The sequence below is a fragment of the Pezoporus flaviventris genome, unplaced genomic scaffold (assembly GCF_033815535.1).
Source record: "Pezoporus flaviventris isolate CSIRO_AGI_PZ_B2104156 unplaced genomic scaffold, CSIRO_AGI_Pfla_v1 ptg000001l, whole genome shotgun sequence".
Taxonomy (NCBI): domain Eukaryota; kingdom Metazoa; phylum Chordata; class Aves; order Psittaciformes; family Psittacidae; genus Pezoporus; species Pezoporus flaviventris.
This window is the reverse complement of record NW_026892549.1, coordinates 16032654-16058859: the sequence shown is the minus strand read 5'-3', so window position 1 is coordinate 16058859 and position 26206 is coordinate 16032654. Positions and strand designations below refer to the sequence as shown.

The 26206-nt window shown below is 45.9% G+C and overlaps 1 protein-coding gene across 4 annotated transcripts in view; it reads left to right on the top strand.

The window, feature by feature from the left end:
• The first annotated feature begins 540 nt into the window (after positions 1-540).
• Positions 541-26206, top strand: part of CACNB4 (calcium voltage-gated channel auxiliary subunit beta 4) — a 119129-nt gene continuing 93463 nt past the window's right edge. For all 4 annotated transcript variants that reach the window (XR_009741976.1, XR_009741977.1, XM_061446077.1 and 1 more), the window contains exons 1-2: positions 541-657; positions 772-855. Coding sequence is in view for 2 of the 4 variants with exons in the window: in XM_061446077.1 (XP_061302061.1) it covers positions 649-657; positions 772-855 (93 nt within the window). In the remaining 2 variants the exon portion in view is untranslated. The remainder of the gene's footprint in view (positions 658-771; positions 856-26206) is intronic.

Below are 26206 nucleotides of genomic sequence, written 5' to 3'. Positions count from 1 at the left end.
TTAACTTCAAGCAAATCCCTTAATTTCCTGGTTTATCATTTTTTTCCTCTGTCCTCATGGCTGGTAGTTGATACAAATCAATTCTGATCAATAGCTAGAGTGTTGCTTTACACAGTGATGGCTTGCACTGCGGCTTACATGGTCGTGGCAGATGTGGCTCACTTTCAGCTTGAGGAGGTCAAGCTGGGCCCATTCATCTTCACTGTGAGGCCGCAGAGAGCCGGGGTGGGTGACAGGGGCCGTCGGTGCAGAGAGCAGCTGGGCGCAGCATGAGGGTCACTGGTGTTGCTGAGCGTGCGGTTGCTCCGGCGCGCAGCCACCCGTGCTCCCCGCCGGGGGCCCCGGCCCCAGCTCCCTGGGCGGTGACACCGCCGCTCACCGCCGAGCCGGACCACGTCGGGCGGCTGCACCGCAACCCGCCTGCGGGGCGGGCTTCCCCAGGCGGGCACTCGCGTGTGGCGGCTGCTCCCCGCCCCGGCGCCCGCGCGGGGGGACACGCGTGTCGCGGCCCCGCCCCGACACCGCCCCGGCCCCCCCGCGCCCGCCCTCGCGCTTCCCGCCGCGGCCGCGCTCGGCGGCAGCAGCCCGGCTGTGCTCAGGTGCCGCGGGCCGGGTCCGGGTCTGAGGGAGCCGCGGATCCTGGCAGCCATGGCCGCGGTGGGTGCAGCCCGGGGGCCGCGGGGGAGGGCGGGCGGGGTGGGCGGGCGCGGCTCCGGTGGCGGGCGCGGTGCCGGCGACGCGACCTTGATGTCTTGGCCTCCCCCGGGGCAGGTAACGAGGGGCACGGCGACGCGGCGCAGCCGGCTGAAGCGCTCCGACGGCAGCACCACCTCCACCAGCTTCATCCTGCGGCAGGTAAGGGGCGGGGGGGGGGGGGGGCGAACGGGCTTGGCTTCAGGAGCCACCTCGTCCTGTGGGTCTCGGCGCCGCTGCCCTGTGATGCTCCGGCTCCGCGGACCGTACAAGTTGGGATCGCTGCTGGTCGCCGTTGCGCCCGGGGACCGGCACCGGTCGGAGCTGGGCTTAAAACTGTAAAGCCGGATTGCTCCGGAATGAGGAGAGGGGCCTAAAATATCTGACTGAAGGCACGATTTATCCTGGTAAATGCGCGTATCGTGTTTGCCTTCGGTTCCCAAGCTGCAGTTTACACGTTGGGCTGATTTTCTAGTTAAAACATTGAGGGCAAGAAACACACTTTCCGTGAAGAACAGAAGCTGAGGAGTGATCCTCCGGCTTAAGGGTTTCTGGAAAAAGGTGATTGTAAAGGTGTCAAGAGCATCTCGGTTTGGGGCTTCGGGCTTGTTGGTGCTAATTATATATCAGCCCGGCTTCCCCTGGCGCTGCAGGAGCAGCATTAGCGATCTAGATGAACCTCCTGTTAATAGTCGTTACCCTTTCCTTCTCCATTTCCAGCCCTGCCAGCTGTCCCTCGGGCAAACAAAGACTAACATCCCGAGTCTCCCCAAAGCAGCACTTTTTCACTTAAGAGATGTTGCTTAGAGTGCATACTATGAATTTGCTTTAAAAGTATAGGCGGTAGAGCATGTCTTGGTGCACAAGCCTGTATCCAGCCACTTCCCCCTCCCCCCGGTTCCTCAGTGACTTTGGTAGAAATTTAAGGAAGCGCAAGGAAAGCATAACTGGGCCCTTGACAAATTTGGGGACGCCTCTCGTGTGGAAGCGTATTTTGCTCAGGACATGGAAGCTGCGAGGTTGGTCTGCCCGGGGAACGAGAAAGAGAGATAAATAACACAGGGAAGTTTTATTTTGCTCTGTGATGTCTCCTTGTCACCACTCCAGCCCAGAGCAGAACCGCAGCCGTGCCGGGCTGGCAGTCCCCGTTCCCAGCACCGGGAGAATGACATGTGAGAGTCGCAGCATGAATCTGACGTTTAATGTGATCTCAGCCATGGGTTGAAACAAGGACAAACAAATATAAAGGGAGTTTTAGCCCGTGTGGTGGTGGGAGGAGATTGTTGCAGGCGGCTGTGGGCCCTTCTTGGAGATGTCCTGGAGAATCCTTCAGCTTGTCAGAAGTGTTGTTTCAAGAGGTGGTTTTCGTGCTGTGCTCACATGGAAACTGAGGGCTTGTGGTTAGACAGGCAGAGGGTGATGGGTGCCACCAGAGCACTGGCTGTCTGAGGGAGGGAGCAAGGGCACAACGTGGGATTTTGAAAGCCTTGCAGGCGGAAGTGCTTGCGGGAAGAGCCTGGCTCCTGACACAGGCACAGCTGCGGTACACGGTCCCATCACACACCTCGTTCGTATGCAGAACGTTTCCTGCGCTTTGTGCTTTTATTCTGGCTCATGTCTCGGGACATGCTGTGCTGTGCAAACGCTGCACTTGTCCTGTCTTTTTTGGGGGAATATGGGGAGCTTGCTTTTATTCCTGTCTCACTTTCCTAAGGGACTTCTTTACCTTCAGTGACAGTTTGTGGGGCACTGCCAAATAATAATAATAGGAAAATTGGGTAGTGAGATGGTTTTCCTTCCATCATGATTGCAGACCAGTGGGTCACACTGCATGGCAGCCGAGGGGCCCAGCAGAGTATCCACACCAGCACCAGCATCGGGGCTCTTTCTCCGCCAGCATCTTTCTGTTCTGCTCTGGCAGAGGATGATACTGTGTCGGCTGAAGCTAGGACAGCAACGTAACTTCAGTTCCATGTTCCATTATACAGCAAAACAAATCAATTCGTATCAGAACATGCTTATCCCACAAGAGAAGGGTGGGATAACACAAACTTGTCACTTTCAGAGGTAACCGCCTTAAGACCTTTTAAACAGGCAAGTGCGGTAGCTCCCGTTAGGAGATTGGTGAGAAGATTCTATTAAATTGTGTGAGCAGAGCAACAAAGCCAGCCCTGGGACTCTGTTTCCCCAGCCCTTGCTGGGTGAGACCATGGTGGGGCTGAGCTGGAGACATGCTGGGGTGAGGGTCTCGCTGATCCTTCACTTGGACTTCATGCGATACTCCTCACCATGTGTGATTCAGCTTCTCAGGAGAACACTTCCTTTGCACAATGGTGTTTCTGCTGCTCCTTTGGTACTAGAATGAGAGAGTTTTCTCAGCCTTTGTGGTTAGTGGTTTTTCTTGGAGAAAGAGATTTTCTTGGAGAACTGGGCTCCATGGATGCAGAGTAGTGCCAACTGTCGAGTGTTGCTGTCGTCTACTCCCCTATGAAGTTTTCCCTAATAGCAATAAAGCTTTAGAAGCATAAGTGGAAAAAAAGAAGTCCTAAAAGCAGGGATTAACTTGAAGGAACATTGCTGTCGCTGTAGGTACAGCTTTAAAAACATATAAATTATGTCATTAAGATTTGCAATGAATGTCCCAAAAGGCTTTAAATCTTTTGCAGATCTCTGATGCATTCAGAGGTGTGCACCATCTTCTTGCCCAAGTCCAAAATACCAATGGAAATTTAATCATTGGTTTCCTTTTGTGTCAGGAGAGGCACAGGTTTGAACTCTTTACTTTTGACTTTTCATTAAATTGCACTTAATGTTTGGTTTCAGTCTGTTGGTCAGTCTAATTTAGTAAGGGAATCATGTATGGATGAGCTTTTGAATTCACATTTTTGTCACATGGCATGGTGATGAGCAGAGACAGTCCATGGCAGAGTCCCACATGTGTGTCAGCACAGGCAGAGCTACCAGTTCCAGCATTGCCAGTGTGGGAATTGCCCGTAATTGCCTTTTGCTGTGGGAAACGCTGCACTGAAAGACATGGATAGAGTGATGTACAAGTGGGAATAGGTCAGTATGTGCTGAAAGTCAATGGGCTGGTATAAAAAAGAAGGCCTGCTCAGCAAGTATGATCACTCATGTCCCAGGATAACCAGGGGTGCAGGAGGTTCTTGGTTGTTGGATCGGCACCTCTATCTCCAGTGGCACAGCCAAAGCAGTGAGTAACCCTGGTGCTGAAGCTGTTAAGTACAGTATTTGAGCAAGGCATGGATGTACAAAACTGTTCCTCTGACATGGCAGGTGCTGCTCAATTATATTTAAGAAACCCCTTAAGGGACAGAAGTCAATTATAAGACAAGTAGGTCAGCTGAAAACATATGCTTATAATTTTACAAGATGCTGTCATAGTAATTCATTATTGCTTTTTCCTGGAATGTTTTTGTGTTTCCACCGCTTATTTTGACGTGGTGTGACTAGTGAGTATATGCAGTTTGTTTTTTCCCTTTGACTTCTGGTGGTATCAGTTTTATTACCTCTGATTTTTAATGGAATTTATTTTCCTGATAAAAGTGAAGTGACCTGTGAGGAACAGTCACCCAAAGGTTGTCTTAGAGCATCATTTCTTGTCAAAAGAAAGCCTGCAGTGGCCACTCTTTACTGTGGGTGATCCCAGGTGAGTTAGTGGGACCAACTCCAGATATGTGGGTGTGTGTGCCAGAAGTCATTAAAGCCTTTTTATGCATGTGCTAATACAATCTGGGGAGGGAAAATAACACATGGTACATGTCTCCATCTACATAATAGTACTGGGGAGCCCCAGGGGAAGGTCAGCATCTGAGATAGGGACATTTACACTTGGAGGTGGGTTGACAAAGGTCTGAGTAGGGGTCCTGTGCTGCCAGAGGTGGAGGCTCAGGCTCCATTGCTCTTCCTCCTTGCTACTCCTCAGCTGGGTGTCTCCCCATGGCCATGCTCGTTTATACATTTCACATCTTGTTGTCCAAACTGCAGCCCTTAGTACAGGTCCAATTGAATGTCTCCTTATTTTAGGTCTTTCCTTACCATGCCCTTCCTCGTTTAAAGAAGGTCTCTTCTCCCAAGTAACAGGTGACAGGACAAGAGATAACAGCCTCAAGCAGCAGCAGGGGAGGTTTAGGTTGGACATTAGGAAAAATTACTTCAGAAAGGGTGATCAGGTGTTGGAACAGGCTCTCCAGGGAAAGGTGGAATGACCATCCTTGGAAGCGTTCAAAACTGTGTAGATGGGGTCCTCAGTGGCATGGTTTTGTGGTGGTCTTGGCAGTCCTGAGGTAATGGTTGGACTTGATGATCTTAAAGGTCTTTTCCAACCTAGCTGATTCTGTGAGTCTGTGAGGTGGCCTTTCTTGAATAGGTGTCAAGTAGCTGCACTTCTGAAGACATAACCAAAACTGTGGTTGGGTCTTGGACTGAGGGTTTGGTCTGTTCCCTAATGGGGCTGTTACTTTTCTGCTTGTGCTGGATTGCCTCGCTGGGTAGCGTTACCATAACTTACATGATTGAAGTGAAATGGAATTATGTGCTTTTTGATAGCATCAGGGCCTTGTAATAAAATCTTAAAACACTCATGGTAATCAGTGGAACTTCATTCCAGCTCATGCCAGAGACTTCAAGTGAAACAACTGGGTATACCTGTTCAGTCAAAGTTTGTTTAACTTCATATAAAATTATATTGAGATACGCAGTTTATTTTTGGATTTTTCTGCTGCTTTTACTTAGAAATAGTTGAAGTTAAAATCAATTTTCTGCTAAGACATAGTTACACCTCGTGTTGCATCTCTAGCAATGCTTGTGCTTCCCCCTTTTAAGTATCATTTTTCCTCTGTGACATTGAGTGGAAAAGAAAAAAAAACATTTTCTGTTATTAGAACAGCTCTCAAGCTGTAACAGCATTTTTAACAGCTACTGACATTCTGACAAAAGGAGGCAACTCCTTCAAAAGTGTTTATTGCCTTGTTTTCAGAGCTTTTGTGTATGTGTGGAGATGGGACTGCAGTGTTCTTTCTGCAAGACCAAGCGGTTTAGCAAGCTGCATGTTGGCATCTGCGTTCAGATATCTTCTTGTTTAGTCAAGCAAAAGTGGCTGTAAATCAGATTTGGGAAGCTTTAAGGGTGTCTAAGTTTCATTTATGTTTTATAAAGCCTGAAAGCCTTTCCATTGGCACATGTGACATAGAACCACCCAGTTGCCATCTCAGGTGTGCCTTTGCAGGTGCAAAGCACACAAGGCTGCTCACTGGCTTTGGCAGATGTTGGCTTAGTGATGTGCACCAGTATTTTCAAGAGCAATCCATGGCTTTGAGTACAGGTTTGAGTTTTGTAGCTGATACTTTTGCTGGCTGTCCTGTAAAGTAACTGTCTGAATTAAGGGGAATTGACATTTGGTCTTTCCTCACCAGTGATGTCCATAGGCAGCTTCAGTGATCGTTTCTTAACAATCTTTCTAATGTGCATTTGATTTCTTGATTTCTTCCTTCCATTCTGCTTTTTCTGTTTTTTTTTTTTTTTTTTTTGGTCTTAAAATTATTTTCCTCAGAATGAGATGAGACCTCAGTTGATGACTTTTGAAACTTTGGTTTTCCATAATACAGGTTTTCTGGTACACAGGAGGAGGTGAATGATGCTGAGTAGTGTGGTCCATTCCAATGTGGGTATGCAATGAACCAGGCATTTCTCAAAATCAAATGCTGATTAGATTGATAAAATACATACAGCAAAGGAGCAGATTAGAATTTTAGTAATTTACCAGATGAGCTCAATTCTATGATGAGTCATTAATTTCTAAAATATAATTTACTGCCATAGACTATGATTATTCCTTAGCCACAGGACTCAATCATTATTTTTCTCTATACAGCGTTTAGAAACTGTTAAAGCATTTGACAGGTGAATAAAAGATTCAGCCCTTTCTCCAAAGAACATAAGCGTTGTCTGCACAGTAGAGTGACATTGTTTTAACTTGCCTTTCTTCTTAAGTCAGTGTAGTTAGCTAGTACAGCAGTTGCATCTCTCAAGTTAAACTGTGCTTAAAAATAGTTTACTTTGTAAATGTACGTATTTAGGTTAAATCAATAAGGTCAAGTAAGGCATCCTTGAACTGACGTAAATGTCCCTGGAGTGTTGTGCTGTAGTAGCTCTACACCCATCTGACTTTCAGCCTGGTTTGCAGTTTTCTCTTGTGTACAGAACCATGGAGTACGTTTACTCCTTGGCTTTGGGAGGAGTTGGCGGTTTCCACCAATGTCATTGTGACCTGGATTTAATTTCCAAACCACAGAGGTGATTTGTGAAGATGGCCTGCTTCTGGAGGATAGGGATGAGGCCATCCCTTGGGCCAGCACAGGCTGTGTGCTATGTAGGGGCTGTACTCAGGTCCTGGCAGGAGCCCATGGGCAGTCCTGGGTGGTACAGCCTGGTAGTGGCATGATCTGAGCCACAGTGGTGGGATTTGCTTGTGATGGATGGGTTGGAAAGCTTACATGGAGTTGTCTCCTGCCAGTTTGAGAGAGACCTTCCAACCAATGGGCCCAGGTAGGTTTGGAAGGGAAGGTTTGTTGTGCCCCTTGGTGAGGCTCATAAAACAGCTGCAACTAGGAGAAATACTTAAATGATGAAGGCTGTCAAACAGAACCACACTGCTTCTGCTGCGTGTGTTTCAGTGATGGAGGGTGCTACATCTGAGCAGCTTCAGCACTGGTGAGCCCAGCGGTTAGATGATGACTAGATGACATCTCTCCATAACTTCCTATGGGATGCTGCCTATGTGGACTAAGTCAGAATCATGGGATATGCACCTGGCAGGTTTTCCAGACTTGTCTTCTGATATACCTTGGGAAGCTGATGAACTTGGAGCGCATCCCCTGTTCTTGCCTTCCCTGTGAGTAACAGCTGGTGGCATGTGGCTGTCACACATACGTGTGTGCACATCTACCCGCCTGAAAGCTGCCTTGTACTGTCCAGCAGTGTCGCTTTGTTCCCAGATGCCTCAAAATCCTGCCTTGATTAGGTTTCTCCTTGTACAGCTGGGAAGAAGAGGTGGGTGGGGGATAAACTTCATAAGGGCAAAGTAACAGTAGAAGGAAACTTAAATGGATTTGTTCATTATAAAAACAAAGTGTAGTAAAGTTGGTTTCTCTCCTTAATTCTGCCATCACTTCATCTGACCTTGAAGAAGCCAGCAGACTTCTGCGAGGTTCATTTCTTCATCTGGAAAGCAAGTGTAGCTGTGTATCTCTGTGTCACTGGGAAGCTTAATTGAGTGTTTCTTAATGTACTAATTGAATCTCAATTACATGCCCGCTTAGTGTTCTGTTAGAAAAAGGAAGGAGATTTTTGTGTGTGTGTGTTTGCAAGCAAATAATGATCATGATTGCATTCTTTAAAAAAATACAGATCCCCTTATTGTTTTGTTGTTGTTTGTTTGAAGCGATCTATCAACCTTTTAGGCAGGTTCACTGGATTATATTTGTAATGAGTTTCACCCTTACCACTTCATGAGCATGGCCAGTGTGGCACATGGAAGTGGAACATGATTCATCTCCTCAGCATGCCGGTGCTCATAGTGCTGCAGTCTCTGCTAGTGGGTACTGGTGCACAATAGCAGTTAATAAGATTGTCAGAAATCTGTTAGGTGACAGCTAACTAAATTAGCAGGCTCTCGTATGTGTATTCGATGGAATTATTGGCACTGATTCATGAAAAGTCGGAGCCTTTGAAATTCTCACTTTAAAAAATTTATGTCCTGTTCCTCAGCAGATGTGCTGACCGGCTTATTGTCTCCATGGTAACAAGGTTTCATTTTTAAAATAGCCTAAAGTCACAAAAGAGAAGTCAGATATTAATAGCATAAGCAGCGTAGGTACGAATAAAAAATAGGATTTGGCTATCCCTCACCCAAAATTTCTGGTATTTGGGAGCTGTCTGTCTCTTTGTACATACTGTGGGTGTTTGTTTAAATGTATTTTTGTAGTGTGACCTATAAAATTAATTTTCTTTATTCATTCAGTGTTTTTACAATGAAATATTTACATGATTACAGTAACACTTAGAATACCAGCATAATACCTAATACAGAATACTTAATAGGTAACCATTAAAAAAATCTCTTTACCAACATGGACAGCCTACAACAGTCTAATGCAAGGTGCCCTTACTGTCCCCCTTTCTGTGATGGGGAGACTGGAGGCAGAAGTGCTGCATGACTTGATAAACTCTGTGCTAAAGTGAGGTCTCGGGACCCTGGGCAGCTTCGTGCGCACTTCCCATCACCTGCCACCTTCTGACAGTCTCACCGAGGTTTTTCACCCCCAATACTTTTGCTGTACAGTAACAGATCGTGTGAAACTCCAGTTGTGTGATTATAGTGTAACCCCTCAGATTAGAGCCTTTTTAGCAGATTTTCAGAGTTCAAGCCAGGCACAGGCTCTGCCTGCCTTTGCTGTCATGCAGTTTCTATGGACACCAATGGTTCGTGTCAAGTGCAATCTCAGTGCAATTGTCTGTGCTGAATATGGAGGAAGCAGAGATGATTACATGGGACTCCAAACCTGTATTTGTTAAAATATGTTCTGTTGCTTTGAAAAGAATACCGTAGAGACAGAAATAGCTTTTTCCTAAAATCCTTAGGCCTTTGGAGACCCACAGAGTTGGAAAAAATAGCTTCTTACCACCTTCCTGTTGGTTTCAGGGTTATATGGGAAAACCTGACATGTATAATCTTCAAAATTCTGTTTTAAAAAATAATAAAACAGAGTTCTAGCAAAATAAAATTTAGGTGGGAACTTCTTCAGCCACTTAAGATGTTAAAAAGATCTCCCATTGAAGACAGCTTTTGCAGTGCTGTCTTCAATGTGTGTATGTAATAAGAAAAATCAGAAAGTGATTCTGATAATTGATGTCACATAGTTTGACAGTTGATGAAAGATGTAAAAAACGTGTTTAGAGAGTCTGAATAACAACATATCTCTTGGCTGTTGTATTAGTTTTTGGTGCCTTGTGATGAGGTCTCCAGCTGTCTCTGATGGCTTGGGGCAGAGTGGGATGGCTAATAGACAGGTCTTACATGCCTTCCTCTACCCCTCTGTCAAAACTGGATGCTTTCTAAAGCATGGGGAGGAGGGACGGAGATCCCCTTCTGCCCCAGTTCTCTGTCCCTGCAAGTCACCTGTGATGAGTACGAATAAAATGTATTTTTGCCGTGAACTGACTTGATCATCTTTCACGAATCACATGGCTTGTAAAAGGGTGCCGTTCCTGTATGCCACTTGCGAGTCTTGGTGTCAGCATTGCCACAGGGACCTTCTCTTAGGTCAGTGGTCCCACACCAGTCTCTGTGCTTTCTGCTGTTTGCAAAGTGACTTGCATGTGTTTTTTCATGAGATCTGGCCCTTAGCATGTTAAATGCTTTAAAGTACTAGGGTAAAAATACATCTTGGTAGTTACACTCCTGTCACATTCTCTCTTAATAATAAATGCTCTTTGCACTCTGTTTCCTTGACACTTTTTGCAATGAGTATCACAGTTTTTGGGAAAATCTTTTTTGTTCTATGTAAGAGATTCAGTGTCCTTAAGTAAGAAAGAGTGGTGGGTGAACACTGGGTTCTGATGACTATGTGCTGCTTGGGGGTCTGGGTTATGGCATCTTTCCTTGAACAGAATAAGCAATATTCTATCTGTAATCTTCATTTGGTTTTACTCATACTCTGTTTCTGCTGTCATTTGTTTTTTTATGACGGTCATTCTCTGGACTGACGGTTTTAGTGCTTAACTAGCTTATATAATACATCATTTTTCCATTAATATGTACAGACAGCAGGAGCTGTCCCTGTGCCTCAGTATTTCTTTAGGTTAGTGCACTTAATGCATTTTGATATCCCTTACAGGATTTAGTAACCTGATTCAGATAATGTAGTAAAATGCTACAGATCAGAATTTTGAAAACGCCTTTTGAAAACTCTTGTTTCTATGAAAGTCAAGATAATCCTTTCATTGGGATAATCTGGTAGCTTCTACTCAGTCATATTCCAGTAATTTTGCACATTTCAGCTGTAGAAAGATTTCCAGTGGTTTGTTCTCTGGGAGGAAGAAGAGGCAGTGTGGTGAGGCAGTGTGGTGGGCAGCTCTGTAATCAAATTCCCATTGGGGCTGGAGGAAGTGTCCTCCTGAAGCACTCCTCCTGTGGTGATTATTTTGTGGGGGGAATTTTCTTTCAGCTGAAGTTGTAGAGGTCTGCGTTTTCAGGCAAAGTAGTATATTCTGTTTGTGTAATGCCTACAAAAATTACTTCTTTATCAGAGTTTGTTTATATTTTTATTTATTTATTATTATTTATTATTATGAGCATTTCATGAAGAAAATGCATCTTCGTGGTGTTTTAGGGACATTCCCAGTATTGCTGACTGTGCTTCATGTGGCCCTTTGGTTTTGTTTCTTCTGCTTTCCATTAAGAACTGCTCTGTACTACTTCTTTGGTGGGAATACACTGGGTCTTGTGAACTAAAACCAAGCGTATGCCTGAATTACCATAGGCAGGAGAGACTTGTAAGGGCACTTACCCGTGTGCTGAAAGAGGAGGTGGCACTTCTGGCATGGTTTCAGGAAGCCAAGCTGTTCCATGGTGCATGTCTCTTTACAAAGAGAAAGGTAGATTACTTTATGGTTTTCCAACCAAATTATACAAATTATATCTTTGATTTGGATTTTGCTTGCCCAGATTCTTGTGGTGAGATTTATTCTTGAATTTGTACCCTATGGGTTCAATGGTACGTTGTCCTGTGTAAGACCTCTGTGGTGACATCACACATGAATGTTCTACTCCAGTTTTTGTGAAGTGTTTTTGGAGCCTTTTATGGCTGTGGCACAATGGCACTTTTATGGCTGTGGCACTATGGTACCTTGAAGTTCATGACTGGAAGTTTTGTATTAGGAATTAGCTGAAATAAAATTCTGCTGAAATTCATCTGCAAGTTCTGCTAAAGCATCTATGTGTGTTATGGCAGCTTTTGTGATCACATTTAGAAATGAAGGACGTATCTACAAATACTGCAGAAGCGAAGTGGTTATACTTAGAAATGGAGATCCTTTCCCTCTGCCTTCCCTGGTTAATATGCCGAGTCAGATACTCCTGAGCCCCTCCAGTGGCAGATTCTCCATGGCCAGCCGGCAGCGCAGCACTGGTCATAGACACTGAGTCACAAAAGGGATCGTTTCTTCTTAAATACAGAAGATGTGGAGGACTGAAAGGAAAGCTCATCCAAACTCAGTTCTTCCTGTAGACTGGTTTGCCTGATCTGCTTTGCCTGGAGGGGCATTTGTTCCTTGACTGATCTCTTCTTAGCAATCGAAACTGATTTTCCCATTAGGAGACATTTCAGATCTGGTCTGTTCCCACCCTCCTCTCTTAAAGTGAAAAAAAAAATACATCGACACTAGGCATTTCTTAGGGCTTAATGATCTGTTGGGTCGTATGTTAGACATCCAGCCAGTCATTAATCTTCAAACTGCCTGGTACCAATTATGGCTTAAATATTATTCTCCTCTTTTGGCTTTGATCATCTTGGGCCATTAGGAGCATCTTCATTTCCCTCTCTCCCCTCCCCACATGTTGGCGTCCTGGGGAGAAAGCCTCCATCACACAGGCAATAACAGGAGCTGCTCCAACACAATGGCTGTGGATATATGACATGTGTGACCTGGGGGTGTTAGACGGGAGAGTTGGTGGCAGCAGTGCTGAGTGGCAGCAGTAACAAAGCTTACCCCCACGTTTCTGCAGACTGTGATGGGAGGAGAGGGAATTCAGGACTACTGAGTGTAACCTACTTCCTCAGAGAAAAGGGTCAAGTTGGAGACAGAGAAATGAAGGATGGGATGGGGTTAAAAAGGCATCGGAAAGGTGAAAGAAGAGGATATGGTAGAGCCAGGACCTTAGTTAGAGCATGGGTTGAGTGGTGGGTAGGAAGGGTATTTGTGAAATGAGGGGAGGATTGAGCAGGTTTAGAAGTGACATACTGGACGTGTGGGTAAATGGGTGTCACCACGTGCCAGCTTTGTGTAATCCTTTCCTTCCTGCCTCAGTCACCCCTTTTTAAACTAGTATCCCTCTTCTGCCATTGTTTCTCCTCCCATCACGGAATTGCTGTCCTTTCATGGCATTCACTCACAGTGCTCTTGTGCTGCCTCCTGCAGCTCAAGGCTCTGTTTTTCTTCTCTGGCCTCTTCCAACTCCACTGTTGTCATTCTTGTCCTACTCTGAAAACTCCTTCTGGTCACTGCCCTTGGCTTGTCTGTCTTCTCTCACCCCACGTGCCTTTCTTTTCTCTACACTTGAATTTCAGCAGCTGCCTTATTACCCAGTTTTGTACAAGTCAAAAACAGTAGAAAGAAGGGTAATCACAGATTTTTACTGAAGTAACTATTAAAATTTAACTAAGCACAGTATGTGGGATTTTTTTGTTTACCTTTTTCCTGGGAATGTTGTTACTCTTTTTTATCTCATGTTCTGTAAGTCACATCTTGTATTTCTTTTTTAACGCTGATAATGGACTCAGCATGTTGTGATGCTTGCTCCCTAGCTAATGAGAGCTGCCCTGTGTACAGAATGGCAGCCATCAAATTAGCTAAGTGAAAAGATAAGCAGTTAAAAATCAAAACAAAACCCCCAAACCTCAAAAACTCAATAAAAAACATGGGCAGAGAACAAGGCAAGAAGGAAGTATGAAAGGGGGGACTATGAACATATCTCTATATCGTATCTAGAACATGTCTCTAGCTGGCTTGCAGCTTTCCAAGGGAAGTCACCACCCAGTCAAGAGTAAGAACCTTATTTACTGCAGAAAGAGATATTATGAAACAAAATTAAGATAGGGGAATTCTAACAAAATTACTGCAATGATCATAGAGTCCTGGCCTGTTCCAGTCATATACTGTCTTGGCATGAAGGACCCAAGGGTGAGATGTGTGGCTTGCAGTAGGCTGCATGGCAGGATGTTAAGATGCAGGAGACAAAAGACAAAAGACAACTGTTGGTATCACCCTTTTTTTGCATTTTCTTAAATCTATTTTTTTCTTTTTTCTTTTTTTTTGCCTTTAAGTGAAAGCATGAATTCCCAGTCTTAATGTTTAGCCACCAAACACCAACCTCAAGGAGAAAAGACTAAATAGAAGAAGTTGCTTTATTCTCAGTCATGTTCAGTAGTCAGGAGATAGACAGCATTTGCTGTCAAACATATGATCTTCAGAGCCCAAAAGTACATTAGAAGCCCTCCTTCTTAGGATTCTTATAATGAAATTGCTTCTCATTGTAAATGCTGAAATAACTATTACAGAGGCTCATTTTGTCTTCTGAACAGCGGTGCAAAGAGTAGAATACAGACAGTGTGTCCCTGCTGTGCAATGTTCACCCTTTATCCTCGTCTGTTTCCGTTCATTTCTAATGCACTGTCCTCTTGTTAGATGTGGTGGTACAAATGTGTTACTGATGTTCTTAGTGTATGTCTTGGTGCAAGCTTTGTATTTCTTATTAGTGCCTATCTATTGCTCAGCTTTTTGTTGAACAACTGGAACATGGTTAATTCTTTCCCCATCTGTGCTTAAGGAAAGACCTGTGGACTTGACAGAAGCCGTGCTGCTTGTATTACAAGGCAATGCCTGTGCATTTTGCACTCCATTCAGTCAACAGGGTAATTGCTCATAATGGAGTTTTTATTCTGTGTATCAGGTTCATGTGGGTTTTATTCGTGTTTGAAGCAAAGGTGTTTATTCATTTAATGCACTTAAGGATTTTTCTGCTTTAGACCGTTAACAATTGAGCAGCTTACATCTCTCCATGACAAATCTCCTAATATTTTAAACTTCTGGGTAATGTTGTGCTTTAGGTCCTCTCTGAGATTAGTGCTGGTGATTCAGAAAGACTTCTGTATTCTTTTGTTAACTGTGGTCATTGAAAATGAAGTAACTGAAAAGTCATCACACAACCAACCTCTCACCAGAGAACAGTACGTTTCCCAGCTCTCTGGATCACATGTGTGTGTCAAACTTGCAATTCTTTCACGTATAAATACTTCACCTTCCTTTTTGCAGATGACTCTGTTTTCTGGAATTGTTAAATGAGAGGTTACCACTTACATGCAGGGAAAACAGAAGTGTGATGAATTACAAGCCAGTGTAATTTATGCAGAAGCAGTGTGGGGGAAATGCAGCCCACTCTTGTTCCACATAAATTATGCATGTACCTCCTTGAAAATAGCTACAGAGGGTGTTCAGATTTTTTTGGCTAATGAATCATGCCCTAAATTTCTACAGTACATACATTGACTCAAGTATCTCCCTTTTGCCCCACCTTTTTTTTAGATCATCTATGAACTTTTGTTAAACGTGCCGCTCCGGATGCTTCTTTATTTTGCTTATAACAGACCTGTTCTTTTAAGACCCTGTTTTGATAAGGGGCTCATGAATTTACTACTTCTCCCAGAGCCTTCCCACATGAGAGTTTACGTTTTATGCTTTGGACATCTCTGAAGAGATCCCTTGGCTGTTGTAGTAAGGATGTATGTGAATAAATATGTTTATGAAGATGCAGCCTGCCCTTGTGTTGCAAACAATTCACAAAGAAAGCAGCTGTCCACTATGCAGTGTATATGCTTGGTATAATGTATAAATATAATATTTATTTGGCCATAAGCTAGTGAAGCTTGGGGGTGGTTAGAGGAATGCTGCATATAGCCCTGGTAGGGCTCTGGTCTGAACTTCAGCTCAGAAGCAGTTGCAAAGCCAGAGCTCCCTCTACTAGACAGCAGTGTTAAGAGCACCAGCCTGGAAGAAGCAATTTTGGAAGGGCTTAGAGAAGAAAAGTGCTTTGAGGAGAATTTGGAAGATGAGGAACAGTTGTTTGGAACATGAGAAGATGGAACAGCTTTGGACCTAAAATCAGCTTGCTACAAGGATACAGAATGTTATGGAAAGAACAAGTTAAAGAGAAGTGTGATTTTCATTATAATAAAGGTGTGGGTAGACCAGTGTAGGCAAGCCTGGGAGAGGGGGTGGCAGGAGGCTTCGGCTGGAGTGGAGGAGCAGAGATGTGAGGGAGAAAGGGCTTTAGTGGCGAGGAGGGTGGGGGCAGTCTTGGAAGACCATTTTGATTTTGTCATGGATGTGGAAAAAGCAATTTCAAGATGCTAAAGAGAGGTACTCGGTATAATTTATCGTCATGTGTTAGGAGCCTGCCTAGGATATTTATAGTTGATCTCATGCGTGCTTTCTTGAATATTTTTCTGTGGGTTTTTTCCCTGTTTTATGTTAGTTTTTAAGCACAAGTATTTATCTTCCTTTGATGTGTCTAAGCAAACAGTGATTGCGTATTTTCTTGCCTCTGTCCTGCTCTTCCTGAAATCAGTGAGGGTCTTTCATGTGCAAAGCAAGCAGGACTGCATGAGCTAATAACACAAATGGATTTTTTTTCCCTTGCCTGCGTTGTCAGTAAATTGAAGTTTGCTGCCCCTGCACGTCTATGTTTTGAAAAATGAAGAAAAAAATTTGTGGGAATGGTACCAAAACCAATTTAGTTCCCAACAGAAAAATGAAATAGGATTGGCTCAGGGGAATGACATATGACATCATTTGGCCAGTCATGTTTCAAAGCGATGTGATTAGAAAAAGTAGGTTTTGTATAGTCTAGTCATCTAGGTAGCAGTGGGCTGATAAACTCTCCTGTTGATGGTTTGCATGATAAAAACAGTGCTAGGTCTTGCAACTTGACATTTAAGGGTTCCATGTGGATGGATAATAAGACATTTCACTAGCCAGTGAGAATAATTATCTTCTGGAGTTGTTCAGCCACTGTCTTTCAGGTGGAGAATTCCTTGCCACAGGATGCTGTGGGGGAAAGAACCCAAACCAAAATGAAGTAGATCAAATCAAAAAGGGAACAGACAAACCATCAGGAGAGAAATCTTTTCACAGGCTGTCAAGTACTTGGCTACAATTCCTGGCTTTCGGATGGAGCCAAATCACGGGTGCTCAGAGGACACAGCGATTTCCATGAATGACCTCAGCAATGCCCTAAGCAAGGTCATGTCATGTCATAGAATCATAGAATCATTAGGGTTGGAAAGGACCTTAAGATCACCTAGTTCCAACCCCCCTGCCGTGGGCAGGGACACCTCACACTAAACCATGTCACCCAAGGCCTTGTCCAGCCTGGCCTTGAACACTGGCAGGGATGGAGCATTCACAACCTCCCTGGACAACCTATTCCAGTGCCTCACCACCCTAACAGGAAAGAATTTCCTTCTTATATCCAATCTAAACTTTCCCTGTTTAAGTTTTAACCCGTTATCCCTTGTCCTGTCACTACAGTCTCTAATGAAGAGTCCCTCTCCAGCATCCCTATAGGCCCCCTTCAGATACTGGAAGGCTGCTATGAGGTCTCCATGCAGCCTTCTCTTCTCCAGGCTGAACAGCCCCAACTTCCTCAGCCTGTCTTCATACAGGAGGTGCTCCAGTCCCCTGATCATCCTCGTGGCCCTCCTCTGGACTTATTCCAACAGTTCCATGTTCTTTTTATGTTGAGGACACCAGAACTGCACACAATACCCCAGGTGAGGTCTCACAAGAGCAGAGTAGAGGGGCAGGATCACCTCCTTTGACCTGCTGGTCACACTCCTTTTGATGCAGCCCAGGATACGGTTGGCTTTCTGGGCTGTGAGTGCACACTGAAGCCGGCTTATGTTCAGTTTCTCATCGACCAACACCCCCAAGTCCTTCTCCGTAGGGCTGCTCTGAATCTCTTCTCCTCCCAGCCTGTAACTGTGCCTGGGATTGCTCTGACCCAGGTGTAGGACCTTGCACTTGGCATGGTTAAACCTCATGAGGTTGGCATTAGCCCACCTCACAAGCGTGTCAAGGTCCCTCTGGATGGCATTCCTTCCCTCCAGCGTATCAACTGAACCATACAGCTTGGTGTCATTGGCAAACTTGCTGAGGGCGCACTCAATCCCACTGTCCATGTCAGCAACAAAGATGTTGAACAAGACTGGTCCCAACACCGATCCCTGAGGGACACCACTCGTTACTGGTCTCCAGCCGGAGATTGAGCCACTGACCACAACTCTTTGCGTGCAGCCATCCAGCCAGTTCTTTATCCACCGAGTGGTCCATCTTTCAAATTGATGTCTCTCCAATTTAGAGACAAGGATGTCGTGTGGGACAGTGTCGAATGCTTTGCCCAAGTCCAGGTAGATGACATCAACTGCACTACCCCTGTCCATCAGTTCTGTAGCCCCATCATAGAAGGCCACCAAATTGGTGAGGCAGGATTTCCCCTTAGTGAAGCCATGCTGGCTGTCACCAAGCACCTTGTTGATTTTCATGTGCCTTAGCATGCCTTCCAGGAGAATCTGCTCCAAGATTTTGCCAGGCACACAGGTGAGACTGACTGGTCTGTAATTCCCCGGGTCATCCATTTTCCCCTTCTTGAAAATGGGGGTTATATTTCCCTTTTTCCAGTTGTCGGGAACTTCACCTGACTGCCATGATTTCTCAAATATGATGGCCAGCAGCTTTGCAACTTCATTTGCCAGCTCCTTCAGGACCCGTGGATGGATCTCATCAGGACCCATGGACTTGTGCATGTTCAGATTTTTAAGACTGTCTCGAACCAGTTCCTCTCCTACAGTGGGTGCAAGGTCTTCATTCTCACAGTCCCTGCATCTGCCTTCCAAGACTTGGGTGGTTTGGTCAGAGCCTTTGCCAGTGAAGACCGAGGCAAAGAAGTCATTCAGAACCTCAGCCTTCTCCAAATCCCGTGTAGCCAGTTCTCCCGAGAGCTTCCTGAGGGGGCCTACGTTCTCCCTAGTCTTGTTTTTTATTTGCTACATATCTGTAGAATCCCTTCCTGTTACCTTTAATACCTCTAGCTAAGTTTAATTCTAACTGAGCCTTAGCTTTCCTAACCTGGTCCCTAGCTTCCCGGCCAACATCCCTGTACTCTTCCCATGCCACCTGTCCTTGCTTCCACTTATTATAAGCCTCTTTTTTCAATTGAATTTTCCTCAGGAGCTCCTTATCCATCCAAGGAGGTCTCCTGGCCCTCCTGCTGCACTTCCTTCTGGTTGGGATGCAACACTCCTGAGCTTGCAGCAGGTGATCCTTGAATATCAACCAACAGTCTTGAGCCCCCATACCCTCTAGGGCTGTATGCCATGGAACCTTACTAAGCAGGTTCCTGAAGAGGCCAAAGTCTGCTCTTTTGAAGTCCAGGGCAGTGAGCTTGCTACACGCTCTTCTCTCTGTCCTGAGGATCTCAAATTCGACCATCTCATGATCGCTATAACGAAGGCTGCCCTGGAGAGTCACATTTCCAACCAGCCCTTCCCTGTTGGTGAGCACAAGGTCAAGCATGGCACCTCTCCTTGCTGGCTCCTCTATTACTTGCAGAAGGAAGTTGTCTTCCGCACAATTGAGGAACCTCCTGGATTGCTTGTGCCGGGCTGTACCGTCCTTCCAACAGATGTCAGGGTGGTTGAAGTCACCCATGAGAACAAGGTCCTGCAAGCGTGAGGCTTTTCCAATCTGTCTATGGAGTGCTTCATCTGCAGGTTCTCCTTGATCAGGCGGTCTGTAACAGATCCCCACAGTAATGTCTCCCATAGCTATATTCCCTTTAACCCTGACCCACAAACTCTCTGTGGACTGCTCACCTGTCCCCAGAGAGAGTTCCATACTCTCCAGCCTATCCCTAACATAAAGGGCAACTCCCTCTCCCCGCCTGCCAGGCCTGTCTTTTCTAAAGAGCCTGTAACCTTCCATTCCAACACTCCAGCCATAGGAGCCATCCCACCATGTTTCTGTGATGCCTATTATATCACATCCCCATAGACATGCACACATCTCTAATTCCTCTTGTTTGTTCCCCATGCTACGGGCATTTGTATAGAGGCATCTGAGCCGAGCTCCAAATGAAGCCGGCTCATTGGCTGGAGCGGCTGGGATATCTCTACATTGCTCCAAGCATTTATTATAGGTGCTGGCAACTGACTGGGTGTGTTGGAATGGAATGATGACCCTCTCCCCCAGCACATCTAGTTTAAACCCTCCTTGACCTGTCTGGGAAGCCTCCTACCAAAACTGCTTTCACTTCTTTATCAGACCAGCTCCACCAGCCCCCACTAGACCTGGCCTACAAGCTTGGGTCCTGTGTTCAAGACACCCAAACCCCTGACTATGACAGCACCCTTTTAACCATTTATTAACCTGGCCAATCCTCCTAGCTTTTTTTAGGTCCTCCCCTGTATCCTGGAGAATTGATGAAAAGACCACCTGAGCTCCAGAGCCCCTAACCACCTCCCCCAGGGCTCTGTAGCCCTTTATGTTCTCCAGGCTACTACTATCTATATCCCTGGCACCCACATGCATCACCAGGAGTGGGTAATAGTCTGTGCGACTTACTGGAGCAGGCAGCCTCTCTGCCACATCCCCGATCCGTGTCCCCGGTAGGCAGCACACCTCCCTTGAGACGGGGTCTGGCCGGCAGACGAGTGCTTCTGTCCCTTTCAGTGTAGAGTCCCCTACTACTACGACCCGCCGCTTTTTCCTAGCGGCACCAGTAGAGATCTTCTTTAGCAGTGCATCAGCCGGCTGTTTCTGGCTCGAGTGCGCTTCCTCATTAGCCCCCTGCAGGACAGCAAAGCGGTTCTGCGTGGGGACAGGGGATTTAGGGGGAAGCCCCTTGCTTTTGGCTGTCCTTTTCCTTCTTTTTTTGTTGTTTTTTTTTTTTTTTTTTTGTCACTAATTCCCGGATTAACGGCCTCCTTCTTTCCTTCATGAGGGAGAGGTGAAGCTCGAGGCCCCTGCACAGTTTGGGCCTGGAGCAACCATTCCTGCTTCCTCTCAGCTTCCCTGAGATCTCGCAGCCTATTGACAGCATCCCGCAGCTCAGCCCCTGCTGCAGGAGGACCCCCACCAGGGAGCACCGAGCGCAGCCCTGCCCATTGTGCACCCTCCCCCTCACCAGACCAGTGCAGGCACTCTCTCTCCTCTCTACACCCCGAGCTCTGCACTGCAGCCTCCCCTCTCGTCGGCTCTGTCTGGGTGCCTACGCTGGCCACCGCCGGGGCAGCCAGAGCAGAGCTCCCGGAGCAGGCCCTGCTCATAGGACGAGTGCTCAGCATCCCGCCCGCCTGCCCGCACAAACTGTCCTCCTCGCCGCGCTCCCTGGGGCAGGTTTTAACCACTCAGGGCTGGTGCCGCTGCCCCTGGCTCCGCCCCGTGTGAGTCAGCTGCTCGCTCTCGTCAGCTGAGCTGCCGGCTGCCGGGCGGGTCCTGTCGAGGACTTGAGGCTCCCTCGGTGACTCTTCTCGCTCTGAGGTGAGGCTCCTGGTCGCTGATCTCCCCCCCGCTCCGGTGTTGAAGGTGTCCTCTCTCGAGCTAAATGTCATGTCATGTCTTCCCAGTGGCTACTTGATGCTCCTTTTTTGTTTGTTATGGTTGTTGTTTCAGTTGTGTTCAGGCCCCCAGAGGCTACCTTTCCCGGTGCTGTGCAGCTGCTTATTCAGCCTTTTAGTCCCCTAGTCTCCCCACTCAGTGTTGCTGTGTTTTGGAGTTTGTCTCCATTTTTGCATAGGCACATATTACTTTTTGAAGGCATATAGACCTTTTGCCTGCTGATACAAAACTATGTACTTGGAAATTGCATTCCCCCTGTGCTTGATACTCATGTTGAGCAATTTTATGGAAGTTTACACATAACGGACTATGATAATATTTTTGTCGCGACCTCCGTTTAGTACAAAGAGAAGATGTATGGCCATCATTAATGAAGAGGGTGGTAAAAAAGTGAAGTTATGGGGCAGTCTGGCCCCATAGTGAAAAAAGTGAAGTTCTGGGGCATGCCTTATGAAAGGCAAGGCTTGGAGCATGAGGAGAGAGCTCCGTGCGCTGGGAAGAGGTGACTGTTCTCTGGACTTGCACTGCCGTATGGCTGCAGCATCTCTCCTTAGTTCATTCTGGAAATTATCCCTGTTTAGATATTTACACAATGCTACCTTTCTCCTAGTTCTTAGAAAAGTTCTCAATATTTAAAGACTACTTTTAAAAGAAAATAGTCAACCTGTAACAATTCAAAGAGCTCTTCAGCCAATTTTACTAATATCTTTGGGTGAAAATTGTCTTTTACAACTACCTAAAAGGTATCAGGTGTTGTTTCACTCATCTCCAGCTGCAGCTTCCACTCCCTATCTCCCCCAGGCTAGGCTGGGTCTCCAGCCTTACATGCAGTTTGGGCAGTTCCAGGCTTGAGTCTTTCCCAGTCCTTGCAGTTAATGTGTTTTTGTTCAGGTCTTATTCTCACTTGACCCTGTGGTTGTAAGGACAGGTGCTGGGATGCGGCAAGTGTGTGCCCCTGGCTGGGGCTGTGCTGGCTTTGCGCAGCAAGCAGGAGGAGGGCATGGCCACTCACGGGATGCCCTCGGAAGCCGCTGCCATTCCACTTCCACATCCAATACACTGTTTGTCAAACAAAGAAGCACTTAAGTTCAGGCCCTGCTAATCCAGCTGCTAGCAAGCAGTGAGAATGCATTGTATTAATTTACAGCATTAGTTCTGTGGGTTTTTGAAATTCAGCTACACATGGCTTTTGGAGATGGAAAACATTGCTGTATGCAGCAGTTTCAAGCCATGTTTTTTTTTCTTATTCAGGTCTATTATTAGAATACTTAATGCAATCACAAAATAAAATGCACTGTACAGATGGTTACTAGCTCTCTGGTATCCCCTTTCAGGACTGTTCACATTGATGAGTTCTGCTGTGTTCACCTATGTGTTACTGTTTTGTAGGAGGAAAAAACCTTTGTACCTGAAATGCAGGTACCTAAACCCCAACTTTTTAGGCCTGATGAACTTGCATTATTCCTATGGAAACAAAATGCCATGCAATGAAAAAAACCCACCAAAATTTCAAAACACTATTGGAAATTTGTGACCATCTGGAGGGAGAAGCCATGTAATGAGATGGCTGTGTGTTTACATGACAGTGGGAGCAAGGCTCAGATGCTGCTGCTCCTTAAATAGTAGCTCCCAAGGGGTTTGGCGGCTCCCTCATGGGTTTGACTCCCAAACTTGCCAGGGTGCTTCTGTGCCATGGGTGGCATTGGAGATTGCCAGTGTCCTGGAGGCTGGCCCACCTCCAGAGTCAGAGCACACTGATGGCAATGGCTATTCCCCCTGGCTTTGATTCTGCATCTTCCAGGACCAAGGTCCCTGGCTTTGCCTTGGTGTGCTTGTCTCAGTGCTGGATTTGCCGTTGGTGTTTCTTTATAGTGGCAGCATAATTATTGTTGTTACTTGACCCCAAATTCAGTGGTATCCATCTGATCCATCAGCTGGGCTTGGAAAATTGCAAGTCCAGCTTCCCTTTACAAGTCTTTGACATTTCTAATAGACCATGTTGCTCCTTATACTCCTGGTTATTGTCTTCAGTCTGGTGGCTACTGTACAGCACTCAGTCGATCAGCTTACCCATGTGGTGGGTATGTGCTCAGGCTGCTGTGCCCAGTGCCATATGCTCTGTTACAAGCCGTGCAATTTACTAGATGCCACAGTCCTTGCTGCTTTGCCCATCCTCCTTATGCATTATCTTCGCTGTGACTAATCTGGGTCAGATCTGTCTGTGCCCTGCTGTGATTACAGGGGGCAGATGCCTGCAGGAATCACCTCCTGGAGTGCAAAGCAGATCATTAGGTCTTCTGTGCATAAAGGGGGCAGACACAAATGACCTTGCTTTTCTGATGGATAGCCAGTGGTAATAATAATCTTCCAAAATGACAGAAATAGATCTTGTGTTTCCCCTGTAAATGGGAGCTAGGACATTTGGGCTGTAGAGGCAGAACCGTAGGGTCACAGCTCGGGGGGGATGCTGCTGGCTCATATCAGTCAACTGGCTATTGCCGTGGTCATGTTCTCATCATCAGTCATTTGTTATTCTACAAATGAATAACAACAAAAGACCACAGGAGTTGAGCCCAAACAGATGGGCTGTTGTCTAAAACATCAAATACTGGTTTAGGCTTCAGAAGTGTCTTTTTTGTTGTTATTGTTGCTGATTTTTATCTTGTGTGGCAGCAGAATTTGGAAGACTGGCTTAAGTTGAGTGCTGTCAGCAGTAGATCAACTCCAGTCCCTGTGCTGTGGATGGTCTCACCTGGCAGTTAGCTTGTATTGACACTGTCTTGCATGTTTTGTAGTCCTTCCACCCTAATACCATCAGTTAAGATATTTTGTAAAGATAGACAACACTGAATTTCATGGGAATTAAGTACCTGATCCTAGAAACAGGAGCAGCGTTTCAGATAAGTTTCAGACCTCCGAGCCATCAAAAGTCATTAATTAATGTGCATTTTAAAAGTTTTTCACAAAATTCTTTCTTTGTGTTTCAGGTAAGATTAACTTGGCAAAGCTGGCTTATCCGATGAGCACAGATTCTGATAGGTAAATGTGAATATAATACTAAGGGTAATAGTGTCAGTCACCAGCGTACAGGACAGATAGCTGGAGTTCTCTGTGCCCTTATCTTCTTGTGGTAGTGTTAAGATGAAGAGACTCTTGAATACTGAGAGGTGTTTTATCGCTTATCAAACACACAATTCCCATTTCTTAATAATCTCAGATAATGGCTTATAAAAACCACTTTTTTGACAGAACTGCATGCAGGAAAAAGTGTCAGGTGCACAGTTACTCGATAGCATGAGCTGTGCTTCTAGGTGGGCTAAAAACCTGCAGTTCTGGTAAAAGCCACAAGGTGGCGCTGTTACTTTAAGGCTTGCTGTGATAGTGTACTCCCCGAGCACCATGTCATCAAGTCTGTGACCTCCTTGTAATTAAAATGTAGTCTTCATATTTTGTAAAGTCATCAGCAGAAAGCTAGGCTTAGGCACAAACATCACAAGCTCAGTATCATTAATTTCCAAATGGTTGCTCCAGCTGATTTTTGGGAAGTAATTTGCAGTGCTGGATGTCTGGTAAAATACTGAGGTTATCTCATGGGACAGGAGTTACTGGGGCTGTGAGGAATGCTGCTTCCAGGAATGTCTCATTTTTGTAGCCCAGGTAGGAAAGACACAACTTCTCACTCCTGCTTTGAATTTATGTTTGGAGAATGCTAGAATGGTTTGAGTTGGAAGGGACCTTAAAGCTCATCCAGTTTCAACCTCCCTGCCATGGGCAGGGACACCTTCCACTAGACCAGGTTGCTCAAAGCACCATCAAGCCTGGCCTTGAACACTGCCAGGGATGGGGCAGCCACAACTTCTCTGGGCAACCTGTGCCAGGGCCTCACCACCCTCACAGGGAAGGGCTTATTCCTAACATCTAATTTAAATCTCTCCTCTGTAATTTTAAAGCCATCCCCCCTTTTCCTGTCCCTACCTGCCCTTGTCACAAGCCCCTCTCCAGCTCTTTTATTGGCCCCTTTAGGCATTGGAAGCTGCTCTAAGGTCTCCCTGGATCCTTCTCTTTTCCAGGATGAACAAGCCCAGCTCTCTTGGCCTGTCTCCATAGGAGAGGTGCTCCAGCCCTTATGCTGGGGTGGAGCTCCCAGCATAGGGAGGGGTGCTCCAGCTCCCCTCACATAGGGGAGGTGCTCCCTCCCCCTCCAGGCTCCAGCATCTCTGTGTCCTCCTCTGGACTTGCTCCAACAGCTTAACATCTTTCTAATGTTTCAGGCCACTTCTGTGGTAGGTGTTCAGCTTGCAGGATGCACAAGACAAAGTGAACATTCATGATTATAAAACATTTGTTATCTTCTTAAATGAAATATTTCCCATACCATTAAGCTGTAAAAGGGGAAGTGATTGTAATTTCTGGGCAGGATTCACAGCACTTTGTGGCTGCGTGAACTGAGCTGCAAAACCCCCAAAATAATTAAAATACTCCGCCAGCCTTCAAAACTGCTGCTTTATGGCCATGTAGATCTTTCCATGTGAGAAATGCTTTGGCCTTTGCCATGCCAGGCTCTGGCTCTCAGCAGACAGAGCTTCCCAGCTCTTATAACTTACAAATACCGACACTGCAGCTGCTGCCTTTCTCTTCTGACTTGGTTTCTATCCTACAACTGTAATGGGGATCCCTGTGACAAGGATTTTGCTTTTTTAGCACCTCTCGATAAATGTATGCAAATGACTAATATGTGCAGTTATAGTATATAAGGGCTAGTGATATATCAAGGATTGATGTTATAGAAGAAATAGTCAAGATGTTTTGAATGAGACATCTTGGACTGGTGATGGAAACTGAAAAGACAGTAGCATTTCTGTGTCAGCTGGGCACTAGGCTAGACCTCTTCCCCTTGCCTGCTGTCGTCCCGAACTCATTTCCTCCTGCCTGTGCATTGGGCTGTTGGATAGAAATCCCATGTTAGTACACAAACGGAGAAGTTTCTGTCCTCTTGGGCCACTCAGGTGGACTCTCTACTCTTCTTTATTCTCCATAATTAAGT